General features: G+C 31.5%; 1 protein-coding gene and 1 long non-coding RNA gene across 3 annotated transcripts in view; both read left to right on the top strand.

The window, feature by feature from the left end:
• The first annotated feature begins 9,349 nt into the window (after window positions 1-9,349).
• On the top strand, window positions 9,350-19,904 carry LOC111710618 (uncharacterized). Of its 2 annotated transcripts, XR_002767092.1 has the most exons (5): window positions 9,350-9,498; window positions 10,282-10,325; window positions 14,019-14,088; window positions 19,053-19,093; window positions 19,755-19,904. It is a non-coding gene; the product is annotated as an uncharacterized LOC111710618 (long non-coding RNA). The 2 variants fall into 2 exon arrangements; XR_002767093.1 differs by lacking the exon at window positions 10,282-10,325 and having other exon boundaries at window positions 9,357-9,498.
• A 165-nt stretch (window positions 19,905-20,069) lies between these two features.
• The window catches only part of LOC111710619 (uncharacterized), a 28,422-nt gene continuing 28,248 nt past the window's right edge, over window positions 20,070-20,243 (top strand). Inside the window, exon 1 of the mRNA XM_023484734.1 lies at window positions 20,070-20,111. Coding sequence (XP_023340502.1) covers window positions 20,070-20,111 — 42 coding nt within the window. The remainder of the gene's footprint in view (window positions 20,112-20,243) is intronic.

Genomic DNA, 20,243 nt, shown 5'->3' with positions numbered 1-20,243 from the left:
TATGTAGACCTTATTGTCAACCCCCCGATACCTGATAGAATTTTGTTTCAATGTAACATAGAGGATATTAAGCTGTGTAGTTTAGCAGTAAGCAGTTAACTTAATGGAAATCTGGATAGGTGGCTAGAAAAAGGGAAAATAGATATCTCTCACGGCAAACTAGAGGTTCTGGTTAAAAATCCAGTGAGTCAGTACATTAAAACCCATTTTTATCCATTAAATGTAGGTTTTTCATATTTGCTTTTTATACTTTTTTGTTTGTTTTAAGTATTTTAGTACATGTTAAACACCATAGTTTCAGTACAAGTAAATATTTCCATTTGCTGATAGCGCTGATTTAAGTTTTCATAATTCTAATTGGATAATGAGATAGATAGAAAGATAGATCTACCGCCATAATACTATTTCTATTGGTTCAGAATAGACACCAAACACATGACTGAACCCTGATTGAATCAGGCGCAAATGGACTCAGCATACAGGAGTGGTTATTGGTTCCTTACGCTAATTTTGACTGTTTTCGAATAAAAGAACAAAATATGACTGTAATTATTTCAATACAGGCAGGATATACTTCGTTAGCTTTGGTAGATATATTAATAAGCGAGGTACATACAAGGAAAATGTGAAAGTTAAAAACAAATTTCAAAAAGTAAAAATTAGAAGAAAAGTTGTCCTCGGTAACAAAAATTTTTTCGGATGATTAAATAAATCTTAAGATTAATAAATTTTTTTTTTAATTCCGGAAATGTCACATAAAGTACGTACTTTATATTTGAGAAGAATTATATAATAAATTAACTTATTCCATGTACAGGGTGTCCCAAAAAACATGGGAATTCATTGACGAATTTGATATCGTCTTTGTTATGAATTATCATTGTAATACCTAATTTCAAAAGCCATGATATTATTATGTCTGCTAGAGCTTATTTTATGAAAAGGGTAAAAGACTGTAAAGATGTGTCTTTAATGTCTCAGCAAGATGAACAGTGAAGACAGACAAGTTTACTCTGTTTGTATACTGCAATTTTCTTGTTTTGCTAAGTACAACTGTATGCCGTCAAAACATAAACAAACAAAATGTAAACATAGCAGACGAAACTCTTGCAGATTACAGCTTTCTCAGTAGGCATCACTACAAGTCTACACTAAATCAAAGAATTATTTGAAAAGACGATATCGAATTCGTCACTGAATTCCCATGTTTTTGGGACACCCTGTAGCTGTAATTCTGATTACATTGATAAATAAATGGACTTCTGTCTCGTGGGAGAATACAGTAAACAAAAAACATAGATCTCTGTGTTAGTTGAATCCATGTACAGCTCAAAAACGTCAATAATTATAATATAATATAAAATTTTTACAAATATTTGTAATTGTAAGGACTAGTCCCATTGATTCCATTATCTTCTTTAATTTTATTACCAGAAAAATCAAGCTTTAATTTGTAATGAAGCACAATTATAATCGAATTTCGCACAGTCGTCTCTGAAGCCTCATCCTTTCTAGTTCACCCTGTATATTTGCGTGAATTTTCAAATTTTTAAGATTTTAAACCAAAGAGAAAAGAATATATATTAGAGGGGAATTTACTAGAAAAAAGTGTAAAACGGCCAATTTGTTGTATTGTTTCCATACTGCAGGTGTACTTCACATATGTATGCTATTTAACCTTTTGGGCCCTGGAATATCATTTTATAGAAAATCTAAAATTATTATTAAAAGAAAACCAAATTTTGAAATAGGCTGGTTTCATAATTGACCATGATCATTTCACATAGACTCAATGCCTTTCACTTTACAAACGATGATTTTCCGTTATAACTATAAATCAAATGATGTTTTTTATTCACCTAACTCATTGTAAAGTTTATTTAACAGCTTAAAAAATTCTAAGTTGAAATGGATAGTCTAGGAAACATACTGTATTAATGTACTCTACTGCATATAATTTGTGAACTTTTACATGATTTGTACACTTTGAACTCCCTTTCAGGCTGAAAGGGACTAAAAAAATTCATACCGAGAGGATTCTCTAAATTCCCCTCTAATACATATTCTATTCTCTTTGTTTTAAACGTTTTCCCCTTTTTATATCTACAGATATATGTTACACAACATTTTTCTAACATTCTCTTTTATGAATAAGTCAATTTAGAAATATATGAAATTCCTAAGTTTTCAAGCTGTTTGATTGATATCTAAGAGCATACTCCTAAGAAAAAGGAATTTAATCACAAAAAAAATATTTTTCTGGCTAGAAAACTTTTCTCACACGTTACTTGAAAACACAATAAAATTTTTCCATAGAACTCATTCTAAACTTTTCTACAGCTTGACTTTCAGATAAGAAAATACAGGTTTTTAAACTGTAACTTTTAATTCATAACGCTTTTATAACGTTTAATAATAATAGTGAATTAGAATATGAGCAATCAAAAAGGCAGAAGAAATGCTAACTGGAATTAGGATTTGTATAAAAATGCTAAGTTCTCCTATCGGCGGGTCCAGCTGTGACTGACATCAATATTAAATCTATCTAATAAGAAGATTAACCTACTAATTCTTTTCAGATGAATAATTTTATTTAATTTTGAGAAATGTAAAAAAGAAATAAAACTCAAATACTTTAGGATCACATTAAAAAGAAAATCAAAATAATTTTGCGTTGCAAAGAATTCTAATTTTTCTTTCGTAAAATCGTTCCTAAGTTTCGCAAAAAATACGTGCAATATTTAATTTGAAAGGGTCTTTAAGTGTAATTTTAAGCAAAGGTGGAAATGCCTGATTTTAAAACTGTGCCCTGTAAACCTTTAGATGTTCAACGAAGGTAATGATCTGCGTGTGTTTAACTCTAAAAAGATGTTTAAATCGCCGCAAAACTGGAGTTTACGTATGCGAGTTTACAGTATGTATGATCTCATGATAGCCGACGTGACACATAATCCTCGAAAATCTAGAATATTCAACAGATTGGTCAAAAATGCAAATGTAAATATTTATTTTCAACAGTTACAAGCGTTTCTATAAATAAATAATGATAATTCCGTCAACCTTCAAAATATCTAACTCAGAAATGATAAAAAAGAAATATCAAAAATGCAGACATTTTAACTAAAAAGCAACATGGATTCTTCTGTAAATTTTTTCTTTTTTCTTTTGCTTCCTGAGAAAGATGCAGTTTTTAATATCAAAGAAGTCACTAATTACAGAGAAGAGGAAAGCATTGTATTTTATTGTATTCTATAGACTATTTTCTATTATATGGGACTGACACTTGATCAAAGCTTTGAGATATTTTGGATTTTTGCAATTACAATTTGGAACATTGGTAAAAAAAACCGCAAATGATTGGATTTTGTAGCATCAAGATAAAACAAAAATCCGCAAAAATATTTGTGAAAATGTTCATTAAATATTGTAATTAAGCTAAGGCTGAATAAGACAAATATCGAAAAATTGTCTAAGCCGATATTAAAAACAGATTACTCTGAAATATTATTTTTATTTTTATTATTTATCATTTCGTGACTTAATTAGCCTTCTGTTGAAAAAGTATATTAAAAAAAGTTTTATTTCACACACCAATTTTGACCCTAGGTAAAATAAAATTTTTCAGCTTTTTTAAAAGCTTATCTCTGGAAAACCCTAAAAACATTTTTCGTGAAAACTTTGTTAATAGTCTTTTCAGGTTTTCAACAAAAAAATAAGGGACGTTCAGTTTACTCATACAAATAGGCAAACATATTTGTGAAGGACTTGCCTTGGCCCTGCAAAAGGGTCGCATTTTATCCAGGATAAATTAGAAATGAGCCAGAACATAACATTTTCAAAGTTTGAATTAAAACAGTTTACAATGTTAAAATGGCGGCAAAAAGAAGAAATCGGATAGATATAAGATATAGAAGCATCTGGTCCGTGGTGCAGCTGATGAGGAAACAATTAAGTCTAGATCTAGGATAATCAGAGAAAATCAAATCAACCAGACAAACAGCCTTTTACTCATTTTATTTCTCGGTGATTTGGATTAAATAGAGTGATATTAAGGGTGAAACTATGAGGCACCTTTTTGTTAAAAAAACTTAAATCCCTCTAGACTCCATTTCTCAAGTTTTCTAACTTTTTTTTCAAACTTATTAATTTTTACTGAATTAAAGGATTTGACGTTTCGATGAAATAATTTTACTCTTATTGTTGTAAAGGGGGGTGGTTGTAAGGGGATATTGCCCCTCCTGTGCCTCAGCCCCTTAGAAATATCATATGTTCCCCTTTTAAATTTATAAATAAATCTTTCTATTAATTGTTAAATTTCTTTCTTGAACAAAAAAAATTCTATGCTAAAGAAAAACCACTGCAGTTGTTGCTGTTATTTTTAAGAATTTGATAAAAATGAAAAAGATTATTTTATAGAATTTTAAATAAAACGTGTTTTTATACACAATGACAAAATATGTAATTAGGTAAATGTAGAAGGATAAACTATGCATAAAAAAATTGGAATGGTTCATACATGATACTCCATCCAGAGTTTGCATGCTCCAATTATCGCATGATCATGATACAAGGATTTACCGGTCTATATAGTAATTTTATTAATTATTAATCTACGCGTACCGACCAGTCTAGTCTACCAATCTAAAGTCGACCCAGCACGTTTTATGTTGTGTTGTGTGTTGTGTGTTGTGTGGTGTGTGTTGTGTGTTGAAAACTTGAAAGCACAATTAATTCTGTTTTAATCAAAAGACTGGTAAATGCTTTATATATATTCAATCAGTGCTCTCATAGTCAAAAGTGGTACAAATCATAGGAACTGGGTTTATGCCACAAACTCCAATTTTACAATCCTGTATCTTTGCAAACCTTTGATATTTCAAACTCGATATGTTTAATCTAACAGAATTCATAGTTTAAAATATCAAAGATCTACGACACTAAGTTGTCAAGATATAGGGATAAATAAATAAGAGTTTGCAACATAAACTCAATTCCTTTGTTTTAATCAATTGACTTAATATAATCGATGCTTTTTATCTGAAAGTGTAATCATGGTGTGTTATGACCTATATATGTACAACCAGATTCTTCTATATCGAGAGATTATGAACAAAATATGATATAATCTCTATAATCTAATAAGGGAATACTAGAATAAGGAGAATAAAGTTGTTCTTGAAGAAAATGTAATAACACAATGCAATCCCAATCAAAGGTATTTGATATTGGCCTCGTGTTAGAGATATACAGACCACACTTCTTTATTATTATAGTTTATTTGTCGAACACATGTTTTTACAACTAGCCTTTTAAGGCGCTGCGCGCCCCCCCCCCCCCCTATAATAACAACAATTTGTCACAAATTGTGTATTTCAAAAATAACAAAGTGGACTTTTTTTATCCAGCCAAAATGTTTCGAAATTTAAAAATCGTCCCTGGGGACATCTCATTTGCCAAGAAACAGGCTGTCAGGGCGCTTCGCGCCCATCTTCCATTTCGATCGTTAACATGTTTATTTGTATACATTGTAAAACAAAAAAATGTTTGCAGATTTATAAAAATATTCATGGATTTTCAAATTTAGTGCAAATCAAATTTTGATGAAGGCTTATTTTTAAAAATTTGATCATCCCCATAAACCTTCCCTGGGCCGGGGTCACGTGAGAAATTTGAGCCCGATCGGTTCAGCCGTTTTGACGTTTATTGGACACAAACAAACAGGCCAGCAAAGTATATTTACAGATTAGCAGTGGTTCAGAGGATAAAAAAACGATTACAAGCTTTTTGTCTTTCTTTGATTTCTACAAACAAAATCATTGTAAAAAATATTTATAGCTCGAATGGAGGTTTTCTAAATTAAAGATTTGATGTTTTCTTTCTGTTGTAGCTTTAACATTTCATTCTCATAATGTAGATGATTGGAGAAACCACAGAAACATAAAACTTCAAATATCAAATAATAAACAGACATTTCCAAAGATTTTTTTCCGGAAAATATTTTTTTTCTTTTCTGGAAAGGATATATGAGTATTTTTGGCACAAATTTAGATTTTCTAATCCTTATCTTTTTGCAACCTAATGGTTAGAAAATGAGGTAAAGCTAGATTAATCTATAAAAGTCGAAAAACTTTATTTAGAATGTTTCCTTGGTTTATACCCAGTTCCCCAATCAAAATTTTAAGGCAAATCCGGCATTGGGTTAAAAAGTTATGCTGGGACATGAATATTAAAATTAGATTAAAATAAAATTGAGTCTTTACTACAAAAACTGATTTTTTTATTCTTAATATCTTCGCATTACAATGTAATAAACCTTATATATTTCAAACTATAAATTCTGTTAGATCAAATAATCTAAGTTTGAAATATCAAAGGTTTACGCCATCATGTTGCCAAGATAAATAGATTAGAAAATTTTAGCGCGTGGCAAAGACTCAATTCCTTTGATATGTTTTCATAATTACTCCTCTTATTGAAGAGCTATGGAGAAGAAAAATTGTTTAGAATCTCTAGTATGTAAATATAAACTTCATGCATAAACTTCTTTTCAATCTTTGTTATTAAATTTTTGAGGGAATATGAACATATTTAAAAAAAAGAGGTTTCACCCAGTAAATGCAAAAGGTAGTGTTTGCATACAGATGGAGAAGTAAAAGTTGAATTTTTAACTTTTGCTAAATATCCCTTTACTGGAAATGTAGACGTNCATGTGTTTGTTTTCTATTCTGAACCAACAGAAATAGTTTGGCGGTAACATCTGTCTTTCTATCTATCTCATTTTCCAATTAGAGATAAATCCTTATATCGGCGCTATTGCAGTAAATGGGAATATTTACTTCTACTGAAACTATAGTGCCCGCCCCCTTGAGTACCTCAATTTACAGCTTCTTTTTGCAAGGAAAAGCGCAAACAAAAAATATCTCCGTCATCGATGATCAGACAAAGGTCTAAAGGGTTCTTTATGAATTTGACATGTCATGCAAATGGAAGAGCACTTAAAATTACGTCGCCAGTTTAATCGAATTATTTACGATCCGAGTGGAAAACTGAAACTCCGTGAATTTGTATGGACGCTACGCTCTTTGGTATAAAACGTTTTAACCATTTTCTCCTTATAGACGTAACAGATAGAAGTAATATTAAAGTAGCGATTAAAATCGAATTCCATTCGATATCAGTCTATACCCCTTTCATTTTTAACGAACACTACCTTTAAAGACACATTTCGTTACTCTAAATGAAGTGTTGTCTGCGTGAGATGGGATGTTGATAGCTCAGGGTTTCTGTTTAACATCTAAACTAAAACATAAATAAATCATTTTCACTTAGATGCTTCGATAGAACAGAATTCTACATCTGCTTTCCAATCATCAATTCATTGATCATTCATTGATCATTCATCAATTCATTCATCATTCATCAATTCATTCTTCATTCATTAACTCATTCTTCATTCATCAATTCATTCATCATTCATCAAGTAATTCATCCTTCATCAATTTATGCATCACTCATAAATTCATTCATTACTCATTAATTCATTTTTCATTCATTAATTCATTCATCATCCATCAATTCATTTATCATTCATTAATTCATTTATCATTCATTAATTCATTTATCATTCATCAATTCATTTATCATTCATCAATGTATAAAATGTATATAATAAACACCATCTATATATAATAAAGCTTTTCCCTTATATCTGTAAATAAATTGACCAAATTGGCTGATTTTTTTTATGAAACCTGTGGGTACCCCGGGGGAGGGTAACATAATAATTTTTTTTGCTTCGATATAACCATAAAATTATAATTTAATACCAAGCGCAGGTAAACGGCGGGAATAACTATGACTATGAATAATAATATAAACATATTACAGATACCAAACTAAAAGCAAATTTGAATTTTTTAATTAATTGAAGTAGATAGAAAAGCTAAAAATTCAGTTTTGAATAATTAATTCCAATTATAGCAGGAATAAATTTATTAAAATAGCTAAATACATCTAGACAAACTAGCATAAACACATCTAGACAAACTAGCATAAAAACATCTAGCAAACTAGTATAAATACATCTAGACAAACTAGCATAAATACATCTAGACAAACTAACATAAATACATCTAGACAAACTAGCATAAACACATCTAGACAAACTAGCATAAATACATCTAGACAAAGTAGCATAAATACATCTAGCAAACTAGTATAAATACATCTATAGACAAACTAGCATAAATACACTAGACAAACTAGAATAAATACATTTAGACAAACTAGGATAAATATATCTAGACAAACTAGCATAAATAAATATAGACAAACTAGTATAAATACATCTAGACAAACTAGCATAAATACATCTAGACAAACAAGAATAAATACATCTAGCAAACTCCATAAATACATTTAGACAAACTAGTACAAATACATCTAGACAATCTAGCATAAATACATCTAGACAAACAAGTATAAATACATCTAGCAAACTCCATAAATACATCTAGACAAACTAGCATAAATACATCTAGACAAACTAGCATAAATATATCTAGACAAACATGTATAAATACATCTAGCAAACTGCATAAATACATCTAGAGAAACTAGCATAAATACATCTAGACAAACTAGCATAAATACATCTAGACAAAAAATAGAAAAAATACATCTAGACAAACTAGTATATATACATCTAGAAAAACTAGCAGAAATATACCTGGACAAACTGGCATAAATACACCTATAGACAAAGAATTCATATCGCTATATATTTGCAACCTAATGTCGTATGTTATTTATTTACACAATCAGGTTGCAAAGATATAGGGATTAGAAAATTTTAGTTTTTGTCATAGAATTAATTTCCTATTATGAATACAGCAAGACATATTAGCTTACTTTCTGCCTTAATGACGTATTTCTAAGAAACATTATGTCCTGTCAATTCAGAATACAGTCTTTTATAAACGATTAAATTAATGGTATGAAATGATACTTTAATGATCCATTTTTGACAAATTGTTGAAATGGAATTATTATCAAGTTATATAAAAGCCTGAAAAGAAAATGGTTTAAACTGCGNGCATGAGACTAAGCACTCTCCCTCTTAAAAAGTGTAAGTTATGCCTATGCCTTAGGTCTAAAGGGGGGATTTAGCCCCCTACCTCGGAGAGACAAATCGTTAATTCATCAATGGGTTACATATAAACCCCGGTTCGATATTTTTCTCATAAATATTTTTATTGTATATAGAGATATTTAGATAAATAGAAAGATAGATAGATGTAGGATAAAAAAATCCGAAAACTCTGCGAAGGGGTGAAAAAATCAATTCATTTTAAAATAAAATCCCAGTTTCTAACTGGCGAAAGAAAACGGTTTTGAATCAGAGTTGAGTCTCAGGTTGAAGATTTCTCTGACGTGAGAAAGTTTTCCTCCTTCTCCTACTCCGATACTCGTCTAAACCCAGGACGCTCTCCGCGCAAGGTAAACCACAGTTTATCGATATCTGTAGATCTGAAAGGGACTGTATCCGTAAGTTCAAGTGCCCTTCCATTTATAGCGATACATTTTCGATTCACAACAGTACCCTTTAAACCTTTGTCCGGACAACGATGAGGTAGCTGGCTAAAGATTGAGGGCCGCAGCCGGGACTACATGTTTGAGGTTACAGTGTACACTGTACTTTCCGTGCTAGTGTACACTAGCGCGGATTCAATTGTCACTTTATTCCCCCTGCTCTCCTATATAAATAAGAATATCTAAGAAATATTTGATTAAACAAAGGTTTATAAATGGAAGGTCACGTACAGTCCCGTTAAGAGATAATCTTAAACTAATCCTAGGTGACGCTGAAATATTTAAATAGTACCATATACAATTCACAATAAGTCTTTTGAACCTACCTTAGGTAAACATTTGTGCGGAAATATTGCGCATTTTCTTGCATTTTCTAGCTCGAGAAATCCGACGCTGATTGCACTGAAAAAGAGAGTCGCTTAAGTTTAAGTTTATAATCCCTTTAAGATTTTTATTCTAATTATTTTATTTATTCACCTCTCACTCTCACCCTTCAGTCCTTTTTTCCTTCTCTTTCTGTTATTTTTTTTCTTTTGATTTTTTAGATTTTTTTGTTATCTCGTTAAATTAACAACATTTCTTCAAGTTAAGGCGATAATTTAGGTACTATTTCCTCATAAACTAGTTTTAAGGACGCTGTGAAATAAACTTTCATAGAACTGAGTGAAATCCTTGTTTGATATATTCCAGGTCCTGTAGGATATATCACACCCATCAACCCTTCACAGTATTGAGTAAGAAGTAAATTAAACTGTTACAAACTGTTGCAAAGATCTAAAAATATTTAAACCGAGCAACTCATTTCAAACTAAACTAAATTTCAGCAAACTTAAAAATCTGTTCATCCTGAAAGTTGACTGAAAGTTAAACATTGAGTTTTATTTCTCATAACTTTAATCCCTGTCATCGAAACTTAACATGAGATCACAAATATCTATTAAAAGAACTGTTCACGTTTTCGAATATATTAATTTTTGTCCTCTTCATTTTTTGTCATTGAAGAGCCTTAATAAACTTGTATTCTGATAATATCCTGATAATGATTTGAAACTATTTTTCTTTAAATTTTCCAAAACCGAGTTTATTTATGAATAAATTTTGCTATACTTTTTTCAAAATAAAAAAAAATAAACAAAATATCTCAAAATTCATTAAATTAAAAGTAAAAAAAAGGAATTTATAATCCCTATTTATTTGTAACACAATGTCGTAGACCGCAATAATTTTTCAAGCTATGGATTCTATAAAATAAAATATTCTAAATTTGAAATATCAAAGGTTTACACCATCAGGCTGCAAAGATATAAGGATTAGAAAATTTCTTATTATATATTGTGGATTTTTCATCTAATTAAGCACAAATGAAAAAAATCGACTTTTAAAAATCACCATCATATATATTTCTAAATTTTATATAATATATATTTTTAAATTTTATATCATATATATTTTTAAATTTTATATCATATATATTTCTAAATTTTATATCATAGATGTTTAGATTTTATATCATATATATTTTTAGATCTTATATCATATATATTTTTAAATTTTATATCATATATATTTTCAAATTTTTTATCATATATATTTCTAAATTTTGTATCATAGATTTTTTGGATTTTACATCATATATATTTTTCATAACTTCAGAATATGATTGAGTAGACTGAAAACCTGGAATGGGAAACCAAAACCTCAGACAAAGGAAAAACGTTTTCAAAATAATTTTATTTCTGAGTTTAAGAAAGAATACTAAATCATTTATATATATATTTTTGGTCAGTTTCCATACAGCATTATATACATGAAAACTGGAGAAATGAATTTCTAATCTTGATTTGATGTAAACTGTGCCTAAAAAGTTGTAATATTTCTCTGTATGGATGTCTGGACTCTATGGATTTCATTATAATCTAAATAACTTTTTGTTAAAGAAATTAAGTCTTTGCCACAAATTCAATTTTTTAATCCCTATATCTTTGCAACCTGATAATGTACACCTTTGATATTTCAAACTTTGATATTTGATCGAACAGGATTCATAGATTGAAATATAAAAGGTCTATGACATTGTGTTGCAAAGATATCGAAATTAGAAAACAAGAGTTTGTGGCAAACACTCAATTCCTTTGTTTAAACTTTGCTTTGCTGACTAATTTAAAAGGATTGTTTTATTTTATTTTCATCGTATTAAAATTTACGGGTTGTTATGCTTTCACTTGGAAAAAAAAGTTTTTCAACAAAATCTGATCAAAATGAAAATTCAATATGCAAAAACAGGACAGACTGACATTAGAGACAATATGTAAACAGGACAGACTGACATTAGAGACAATATGTAAACAGGACAGACTGACATTAGAGACAATGATTACTTTCCGTTTCTTGTCGTTTAGACTTGCTTTTTTGAAATTTGTGTTTTTTTTCTCAAAAAAGTAAATACAGAATACAAATAAACTTGACTTTTTAATGCAAATAAGACGAAAAATGTTTGCCAATGATTTTATTCTTGAGACAGACAATCAAATTTGTAAAGTTGAACAAAAACCTACTAAATGTTTATCAAACAAACATGAAACTGAACTCTCAAATTATTATTTTGATTTCTGATAAAAATACATTGAAAAAATGAAACAATCACTTTAAAATCCTTTGTGCTTGATATGTTTTAAATATATTAATTGATAAAGTGTATCCCATAATGTAATGAATGAGACATAAACATTGGAAGTTTGTTTAGTTTAATCAAGGAGACAATCCTCTAACATAGTTGCATTAATACTGGGGATGTGTCCAAACCAAACATATGCATGATTTTGTTTGATAGAGTAATAACATACAATGAGAACCAGAAAACTGTGGAATAGGAAGACGACATTGAAGTTATACAAAAGTTTATTTTATGTGGTTACAAGGCAAATAGTTTTATTCCATGAAATGAATCTGTTAACACTGCACAATAGCTGTGTCTAATGTTAAAGAAAAATGAAAGGGTGTATAGGCTGAAACCAGAGAATCTCAGGAGTGGATTGAGACATGTAAGAGTTCATCTGATATTCCTGTCGCGAGAAATTAATATAAAACTGTGTCAGAATTATACAAAAACGTACATATATATGTAAGATTTTGTATAAGATTCGTAGTATTAAACAGATCATATTCAACAAATACGCAACCAATCTGAAAACAACGATATCCCACAAGAGCCTGAGAAATTCAAGTTTGCTCTTATTTATTTGAATTTAATAATTTTTCATTTTTAATAGATAATAGCTGAAGGGCCCGGCGTTGCCCGTGGAAAAAAAAATTTAAAAACAAAAAGAAGTAAAAAAATTTGAGAAACAAAAATTTAGATTTTTTAGCCTACAACACCCCCCCCCCCCCGCCACCCATGAGTGTCCACAAATAATTTCAGCCCGGCTATAGAATATATATATATGAATGTCTTGTTTTATCAAATAGATAATTATTAATGTCACCAGAACTTCAACCAATGGCAGTGCAGTATTAGTGTCACATGTCTCTGTCTCCGTATCACGTGACCAGTATATTTCACTGTCATTGGTAGGAGTTATGGTCACGTGATCCGGACGTATGTCTTACATGTATACGTTGGGGTTTATGTTAATTTCTCGAGACAGGAACAACAGATGGATGTTTTATAGGTATCATTTAACCCCTGAGATTCTGAAGTTTCAGCCTATACCCCGTTTCATTTTTCCTTTACAGTTCCTTAATAATATAATAAACATGCAGACGTACTTTCTCATCCCTATCAGCTTTTCAATTTTAAATGTTAATTCGATTGAAAAAAATTACTAAATAGATTAGAAAGAAATGCAGTTTCAAATCTGTAGTTTTAGGTTTTTTTGAACACTATTTAAATGTTAATAATAGTTTCAGGTACACTGGTATATAAACAGTTTGGACAAGTAATACTCAGTTCCTGAACAAAATTTATGCTACGAAAAACTTGATTTTTAAAAAATATTTTTATCACAAAAACTGAGTAAGTAACTTGAAATTTTGGACAAGGTGTTTTTAGTTTAAGAATTTACAAACTTCTTGTTTCAAACGTAATCTTTTTTCAACCACTTTTTTCAGAGAAAAATATTGCGTACCAGATGATACTTTTAACTCTGGAGACGAAAAAATTAGATCTTTTTTCTTATCAAGCATATTCCAGGAATAGATAAACAAAACTAGGATATCTGAGGCCTGATTTAATTCCCTTTATTTAGGTTAATATTTCTTCATTTCTTCTGATGTGTAGATTAACATTAGTTTAAGACGTAGAATGTTTAAAAACATCCATATATCTGATTAGAGCCTATGTTCCTGCATGTACGCTAAAATATACATGTACACAATGCATGTACGAGACACAAACACCGATTTGTGTTAAAAGGTTTATATTTACTCAGGGTAGTGAACAGAGCACTGGACAAACTTCAGGCAGACAACCTTCAGAGGAAGCTAATACAGAATATTCAGGTATCATTAAACAAAGGGCGCGGATCAAAAACATTGAATTTTGGCCTTGTCCCCCATATACAAGTTCAATTAAACTGTCCATGCATGTAACCCTACAGATAATACCGGAGATTTTAAATGTCAAAATATAAAAGTATTTACGAAATCTACAGTCTTCCACCTTCGGAGATCCGAGCCTAAAAGAGTTAAAAACCCAAGATTGGTTTTTACTAACGCCAAGTCTACCCTAAACTCGAGTCTTGGTTTGAACTTTTTTATTTTAACAATGTTTTTAGAATTTATTTTTTTATAATTTTTCTAAACGAGGAATAGTTCATAATTTCAAATGTTCATCAAACATCTTTTTCCTCCTTTCTCCATCAGCACGTCTGCAGTTTCTCTTTCTCTTGCCCGTCCATTTATGGCGCTGCTTTTGAAAGCATGTGAACGTGTCTCTGCCTTTGCGCCATTATAAGACACTGCAGGATCACCCTTTCATTGTATAGATGTACCCCTCTCCGTTTTCTTATTTTGCTTAATTGTAATAGCAGCCTCAGCGCTGAACAGTGAACATTCTGTCTACTTGAATTGGCTAGGTTATCACTTCTAGCACTTCAAGTTAATTTCTGTTTCCAGCGAGGGAGCAATAGCTCCCCTGCTATGAACCGCACAATTTTACTTTCTGTACAAGGAGGGTTGTTAATCAACAAAAGATAATCAAGTGACCTGCTCAGAATTAATTTTGTTGTAGGATCCAACAGAGAAATGTCCTCTAGTCTCATTTTGCTGCTTGTGAGAAGGTTAGATGGTAGGCAGAGGAGAGTTGGAGATGAAGATAAGGGCTCTTGTAGGAGTGGCGTATTAGGAATGCTTCGTTAAAACCACTTCATTTGTCCACTTGTTATACTATTTCCCAGTCCAACGGAATTCCTTAGGAAGCATCGCATTTAGTGTGCACAGCTGCATGCAGAATGCGGAGTTGTCCCTTTTTATCAGCTCTGCTCAGGGAGCACGGAAAGGGCCCTTCCAGAAAGCGCTCCGATTGCTAATTGAGCATGAGGTTCAGGGCCGCTTGGCCTTCCTACCCTCCATATATGTGCAGACACCTTTCTCAGCGTCCACTGCAAATAGTGAAGATAGGTCTCTGGCAGAGCACTGTTATCCTAGGCTGTAGGAATGCAACTGTTGGGTTGAACTTTTCTTGGGGCTCAAACAGACCTTAAGACTGGGTTTTACTCGGGTTTAAGCTTTTAAAATCTCAGCTCAGTAAACATTTTGTGCAACCACTTGGGTTAGTCTGAGTTAATCTTTCAGCAAGACGGTTCTCGTCTTTACACTACTCTCGGGACTCAGAGGTTACTTAGAGAAATTTTTTTTTTTTACATCCCGACCGAATATATGAGAATAGCCTACAGCCTTGACCTGTCTCAACTCAATCAAAAATCTGTTTGCAATTCTTGGTGATAAGCATGAGGAAGTCAAACCTTGACCGTCCATAATCTAATCTCTAAAAAGACCTCTGAACACCAATAAGAGGATCGCGAAGATAAGAGGATCGAAAACTTAATTCAATTCATGCACAGTCAAATACAGGCTGGAGTAAAAACTGAAGGCCCTGTTTTTAAAATATGAAAATCTATTTCTAAAGACATGTTACAAAGCTTTTACTAACCAAACCAACTTTTTAATCCATACAATATTTACTCAACAACAAGCATTCTGAGAATCTTCTTTTTTTCTTGAAAAAGTTGACAGTTTCCTCTCACAAACATAATTAAATATTTACATCGCAAGTCGCCTGTCTTAAACACAGTACAGTTACACCATAGTACTATGAAATCCTACGTAAAATGGATAGGATAGGATATTATGCTATTGTGTACATCATCCGCAAGCGTTTGCACCACAGACAAGATATAAACAGACTGCTCATAAGCTCTCACGGCTAGGCTAAGCAGGCCTATAGTTGACCCGACACGACATGATACATTTCCACGAAATGTTTTTGACTGCCATCTAAAGGCGACTTGTTGCATAAAATACACATTTAGGAGTCAAGTTTTATAATTTTAAAAGAAATACTCAAATATTTTATTTTATTGGTCGTGTACTCCAGTTGTACACAATGCAACCTGTATCATCCCTGATATTTATTGTTCGTGTACTCCGGTTGTTCACAATGCAACCTGCTTCATCCCTGATATTTATTTGTCATGTACTCCGGTTGTACACAATGCAACCTGCTTCATCCATAATATTTTTTGGCCGTGTACTCCAGTTGTACACAATGCAACCTGTATCATCCCTGATATTTATTGTTCGTGTACTCCAGTTGTACACAATGCAACCTGCTTCATCCATGATATTTATTAGTCGTGTACTCCAGTTGTACACAATGAAACCTGCTTTATCCCTGATATTTATTGGTCGTGTACTCCAGTTGAACACAATGCAACCTGCTTCATCCCTGATATTTATTGGTCGTGTACTCCAGTTGTACACAATGCAACCTGCTTCATCCATGATAATTATTAGTCGTGTACTCCGGTTGTACACAATGCAACCTGCTTCATCCATGATATTTATTGGTCGTGTACTCCAGTTGTACACAATGCAATCTGCTTCATCCATAATATTTGTTGGTCTTGTACTCCAGTTGTACACAATGCAATCTGCTTCATTCATGATATTTATTGGTCTTGTACTCCAGTTGTACACAATGCAATCTGCTTCATCCATGATATTTATTGGTCTTGTACTCCAGTTGTACACAATGCAATCTGCTTCATCCATGATATTTATTGGTCTTGTAGTTGAACTCCAGTTGCACACAATGCCATCTGCTTCATCCATGATATTTATTAGTCGTGTACTCCAGTAGTACACTATGAAACCTGCTTCATATGCATGATATTTATTTGTCGTGTACTCCAGTTGTACACAATGCAACCTGGTTCAATCCATGATATCTATTGGTAGTGTACTCCAGTTGTACACAATGCAACCTGCTTCATCCCTGATATTTATTAGTCGTGTACTCCAGTTGTACACAATGCAACCTGGTTCAGAAAATATCGCATATTCTGGCCTTAAATAGATCTCGATGCCCTCTCTTATCTCTGCTTTGCGTTTTGTAAATTATTTACATATTTACACAATAGCATGACATCTCATGACGCAGTTTTTGTACGCCTTGTCCATTCTACGCAAGTATTCATATTTTGATGAGTTTAACATTGATCCATTTTATGGTTTATTCTTATTTTTTCACAATCAAACAGACCTCTAAACAGAAGACGCTTTGAAAATCTGCAAAGACCAACCAATCATATAAATTATTTCTTAAGAATTTAAGATGGTTGGAAAATATGCCAGCATTTCCTTTATTTTTTTTTTATTTTAAAGAAAACATAATTTTATTTGTGTTCAAAGAATTCTAAAATTTGAATTTGAACTTTATTTTCAAAACTTGTTATCTTTACATTAGAACCGTGGTAAGAAGGTATACTGGAAAAAAGTGTAAAACGGCCATTTTGGTGTACTGTTTCCATACTGCTGAGCTCAAAACTTAAGACAGGGTATCGTTATGAAAACCAGTTTTGGAACCCGGGTTTCACGAATGGGATAAGGTAATTTTGTGGATATCAATATTTTTGTGATGAAATATTATTTTTTTTTATTTCTTCATATTCTCCATTTTTTAAAATCTCTTAAATCAAAATCTACACAAATGTTAAGACCCCAAAAAGGACACTGGGGAGTTTCGTTCAACGATACTCTTTTAAATTTCGGGCTCAGGTGTACTTCACATATTTATGCTATTAAACCTTTTTGGGCCCTGGAATATCATTTTATAGAAAATCTAAAATTATTATTAAAAGAAAACCAAATTATGAAATAGGCTGGTTTCATAATTGACCAATGATCATTTCACATAGACTCTATGCCTTCCACTTTACAAACGATGATTTTCCGTTATAACTATAAATCAAATGATTTTTTATTCACCTAATTCATTATAAAGTTTATTTAACAGTTTAAAAAATTCGAAATTGAAATGAATAGTCTAGGAAACATACTGTATTAATGTACTCTACTGCATATAATTTGTGAACATTTACATGATTTGTACACTTTGAACTCCCTTTCAGGCTGAAAGGGACTGAAAAAATTCATACCGATTCTTTAAATTCCCCTCTAACATATATTCTATTCTCTATGGGTAGAGCAAAGCGGTAGGTTTTCAACATAGATTAATTCCTAAATGAAGGGAAATCGCAAAAAAAAGTTGTTTACTTTAAGATGTGGTTTTCCTTTCAAATTTAAAAATTATTTTAGATATTTAGCGTTTTTCGACGAAAAATGTCGCTTGCCTTAAAGCAATCTTTGAAGGCTAAAAGTATCACGGGTCAAAATGCATAATTAGCCAGTTTATATATTATTATAATATCATTTCTATTGATTTAACATTTTTCTTTAATACGCCATTATTATTAATGTTTGTCAAATGTTTCACGTTATTAGATAAATTACAAATACAGAATGCCATGAACACAATGAAAGTTGCAACAACCTTTTTATTTATAAAATTATTGCAATTCATGGAAACGTGATTACTTTTAATCATTATTCTTACACAGAAGGGAAGACACATATTTTTCAAAAAATAAGCTAATAATTGGAGGGGCGGGGGGGGGGGGAAAACTTGATTCCCCAACATAGAATAAAACGACTTAAGGTCAAACAGCATATGGGCAAAAACGAGACAAATGAGAAAACTTGATTCAATCTAATTAAAGTCATATTTATTCAACAAATTAGTGAAAATTAGAATCTTCTAATTTCCTGATGTTCAATAAACGAATTTTAAAATGCTTTCTGACATTTTCAATCTCGGCACTATGCAATACATAAAGAACCGAGGACATTAATTAATTATTTTCAAGGAGTTAACTTTATAATTTTTAATTAATCTTTTTATTTAGAATTTGGATCTGGAGTCAGTTTGTGTAATAATGACGATGAGGTAAATTATAGAATTCATAAAAAGATAAAATTATTATTAAAAAATGTGGAAACGGAAACTTTCATTTCTTTCCCTTTAACAGCACCCAAATCCCTTTTAACAGTAACACAACCCCTTTCACAGTAACACAATTCCTTTAATAGTAACACAATCCTTTTAACAGTAACACAATTCATTTAATTGTATCAGAATCCTTTTAACAGTATCACAATCCCTTTAACAGTAACGCAATCCGTTTAAAAGTAACACAATCCCTTTTAACAGTAACACAATCCCATAAACAGTAACACTATCTCTTAAACAGTATCACAATCCCTTTTAACAGTAACACAATCTATTAAACACGAATACAATTCCTTTAACAGTAAGACAATCCCTTTCACAGTAAAACAATCCCTTTAATAGTAATACAATCTGTTTTAATAATAACGAAATCCCTTTAAAAGTATCACAATCCCTTTAACAGTAACACAATTTCTTTAACAGTATCACAATCCCTTTGACAGTAACACAATCGGTTTAAATTAACACAATCCCTTTAAACAGTAACACAATCCCTTTAACAGTAACTCAATACCTTTATTAGTATCACAATCCCTCCAACAATAATACAATCCGCTTAAAGTAATAAACAAATTTTTATTTTATAATAATTGTTAAGGATGAGGATGGTACGAGAATATTAACCCCTGGTGATGATGAGGAGCAGGATAATCCAGGATTCATGGAGTCAGTTCTAGAGAGAATGGACGCAGAGCACGAGAGTATGGATGCAATACATGGAAGTATAGATATCGCTCACTGTAGCATTGATACTGTACATGGAAGTATAGATACTGTACACGGGAGTATAGATGCCCCACATGTACCGGTAACCCAAGAGAAGAAACAAGTGATAATAGTAGATGCAAATCCTAGTCCTAGCAGGAGACGGCGGAGTACTTTCCAGAGACAGGATACTCCAATACACCCGGAGATGGTTACTCTCAAACCTGGGAAACGTCCTAATATTCTCAAGGTACAAAATACATATCTACATAAAGTAGTAATCTCTGTTTTTCTGTTTGTTTGTCTGGAACCCCTTTGACCAATTTGCCTTAAGTCTGTTTTTGGGTAACTTGTTAACTTGGTTTAGATGTTCAGACTGGGT

This window comes from Eurytemora carolleeae, unplaced genomic scaffold (genome assembly GCF_000591075.1).
Source record: "Eurytemora carolleeae unplaced genomic scaffold, Eaff_2.0 scaffold1078, whole genome shotgun sequence".
Lineage (NCBI taxonomy): Eukaryota > Metazoa > Arthropoda > Copepoda > Calanoida > Temoridae > Eurytemora > Eurytemora carolleeae.
This window is presented reverse-complemented; position numbering and strand designations above follow the sequence as displayed.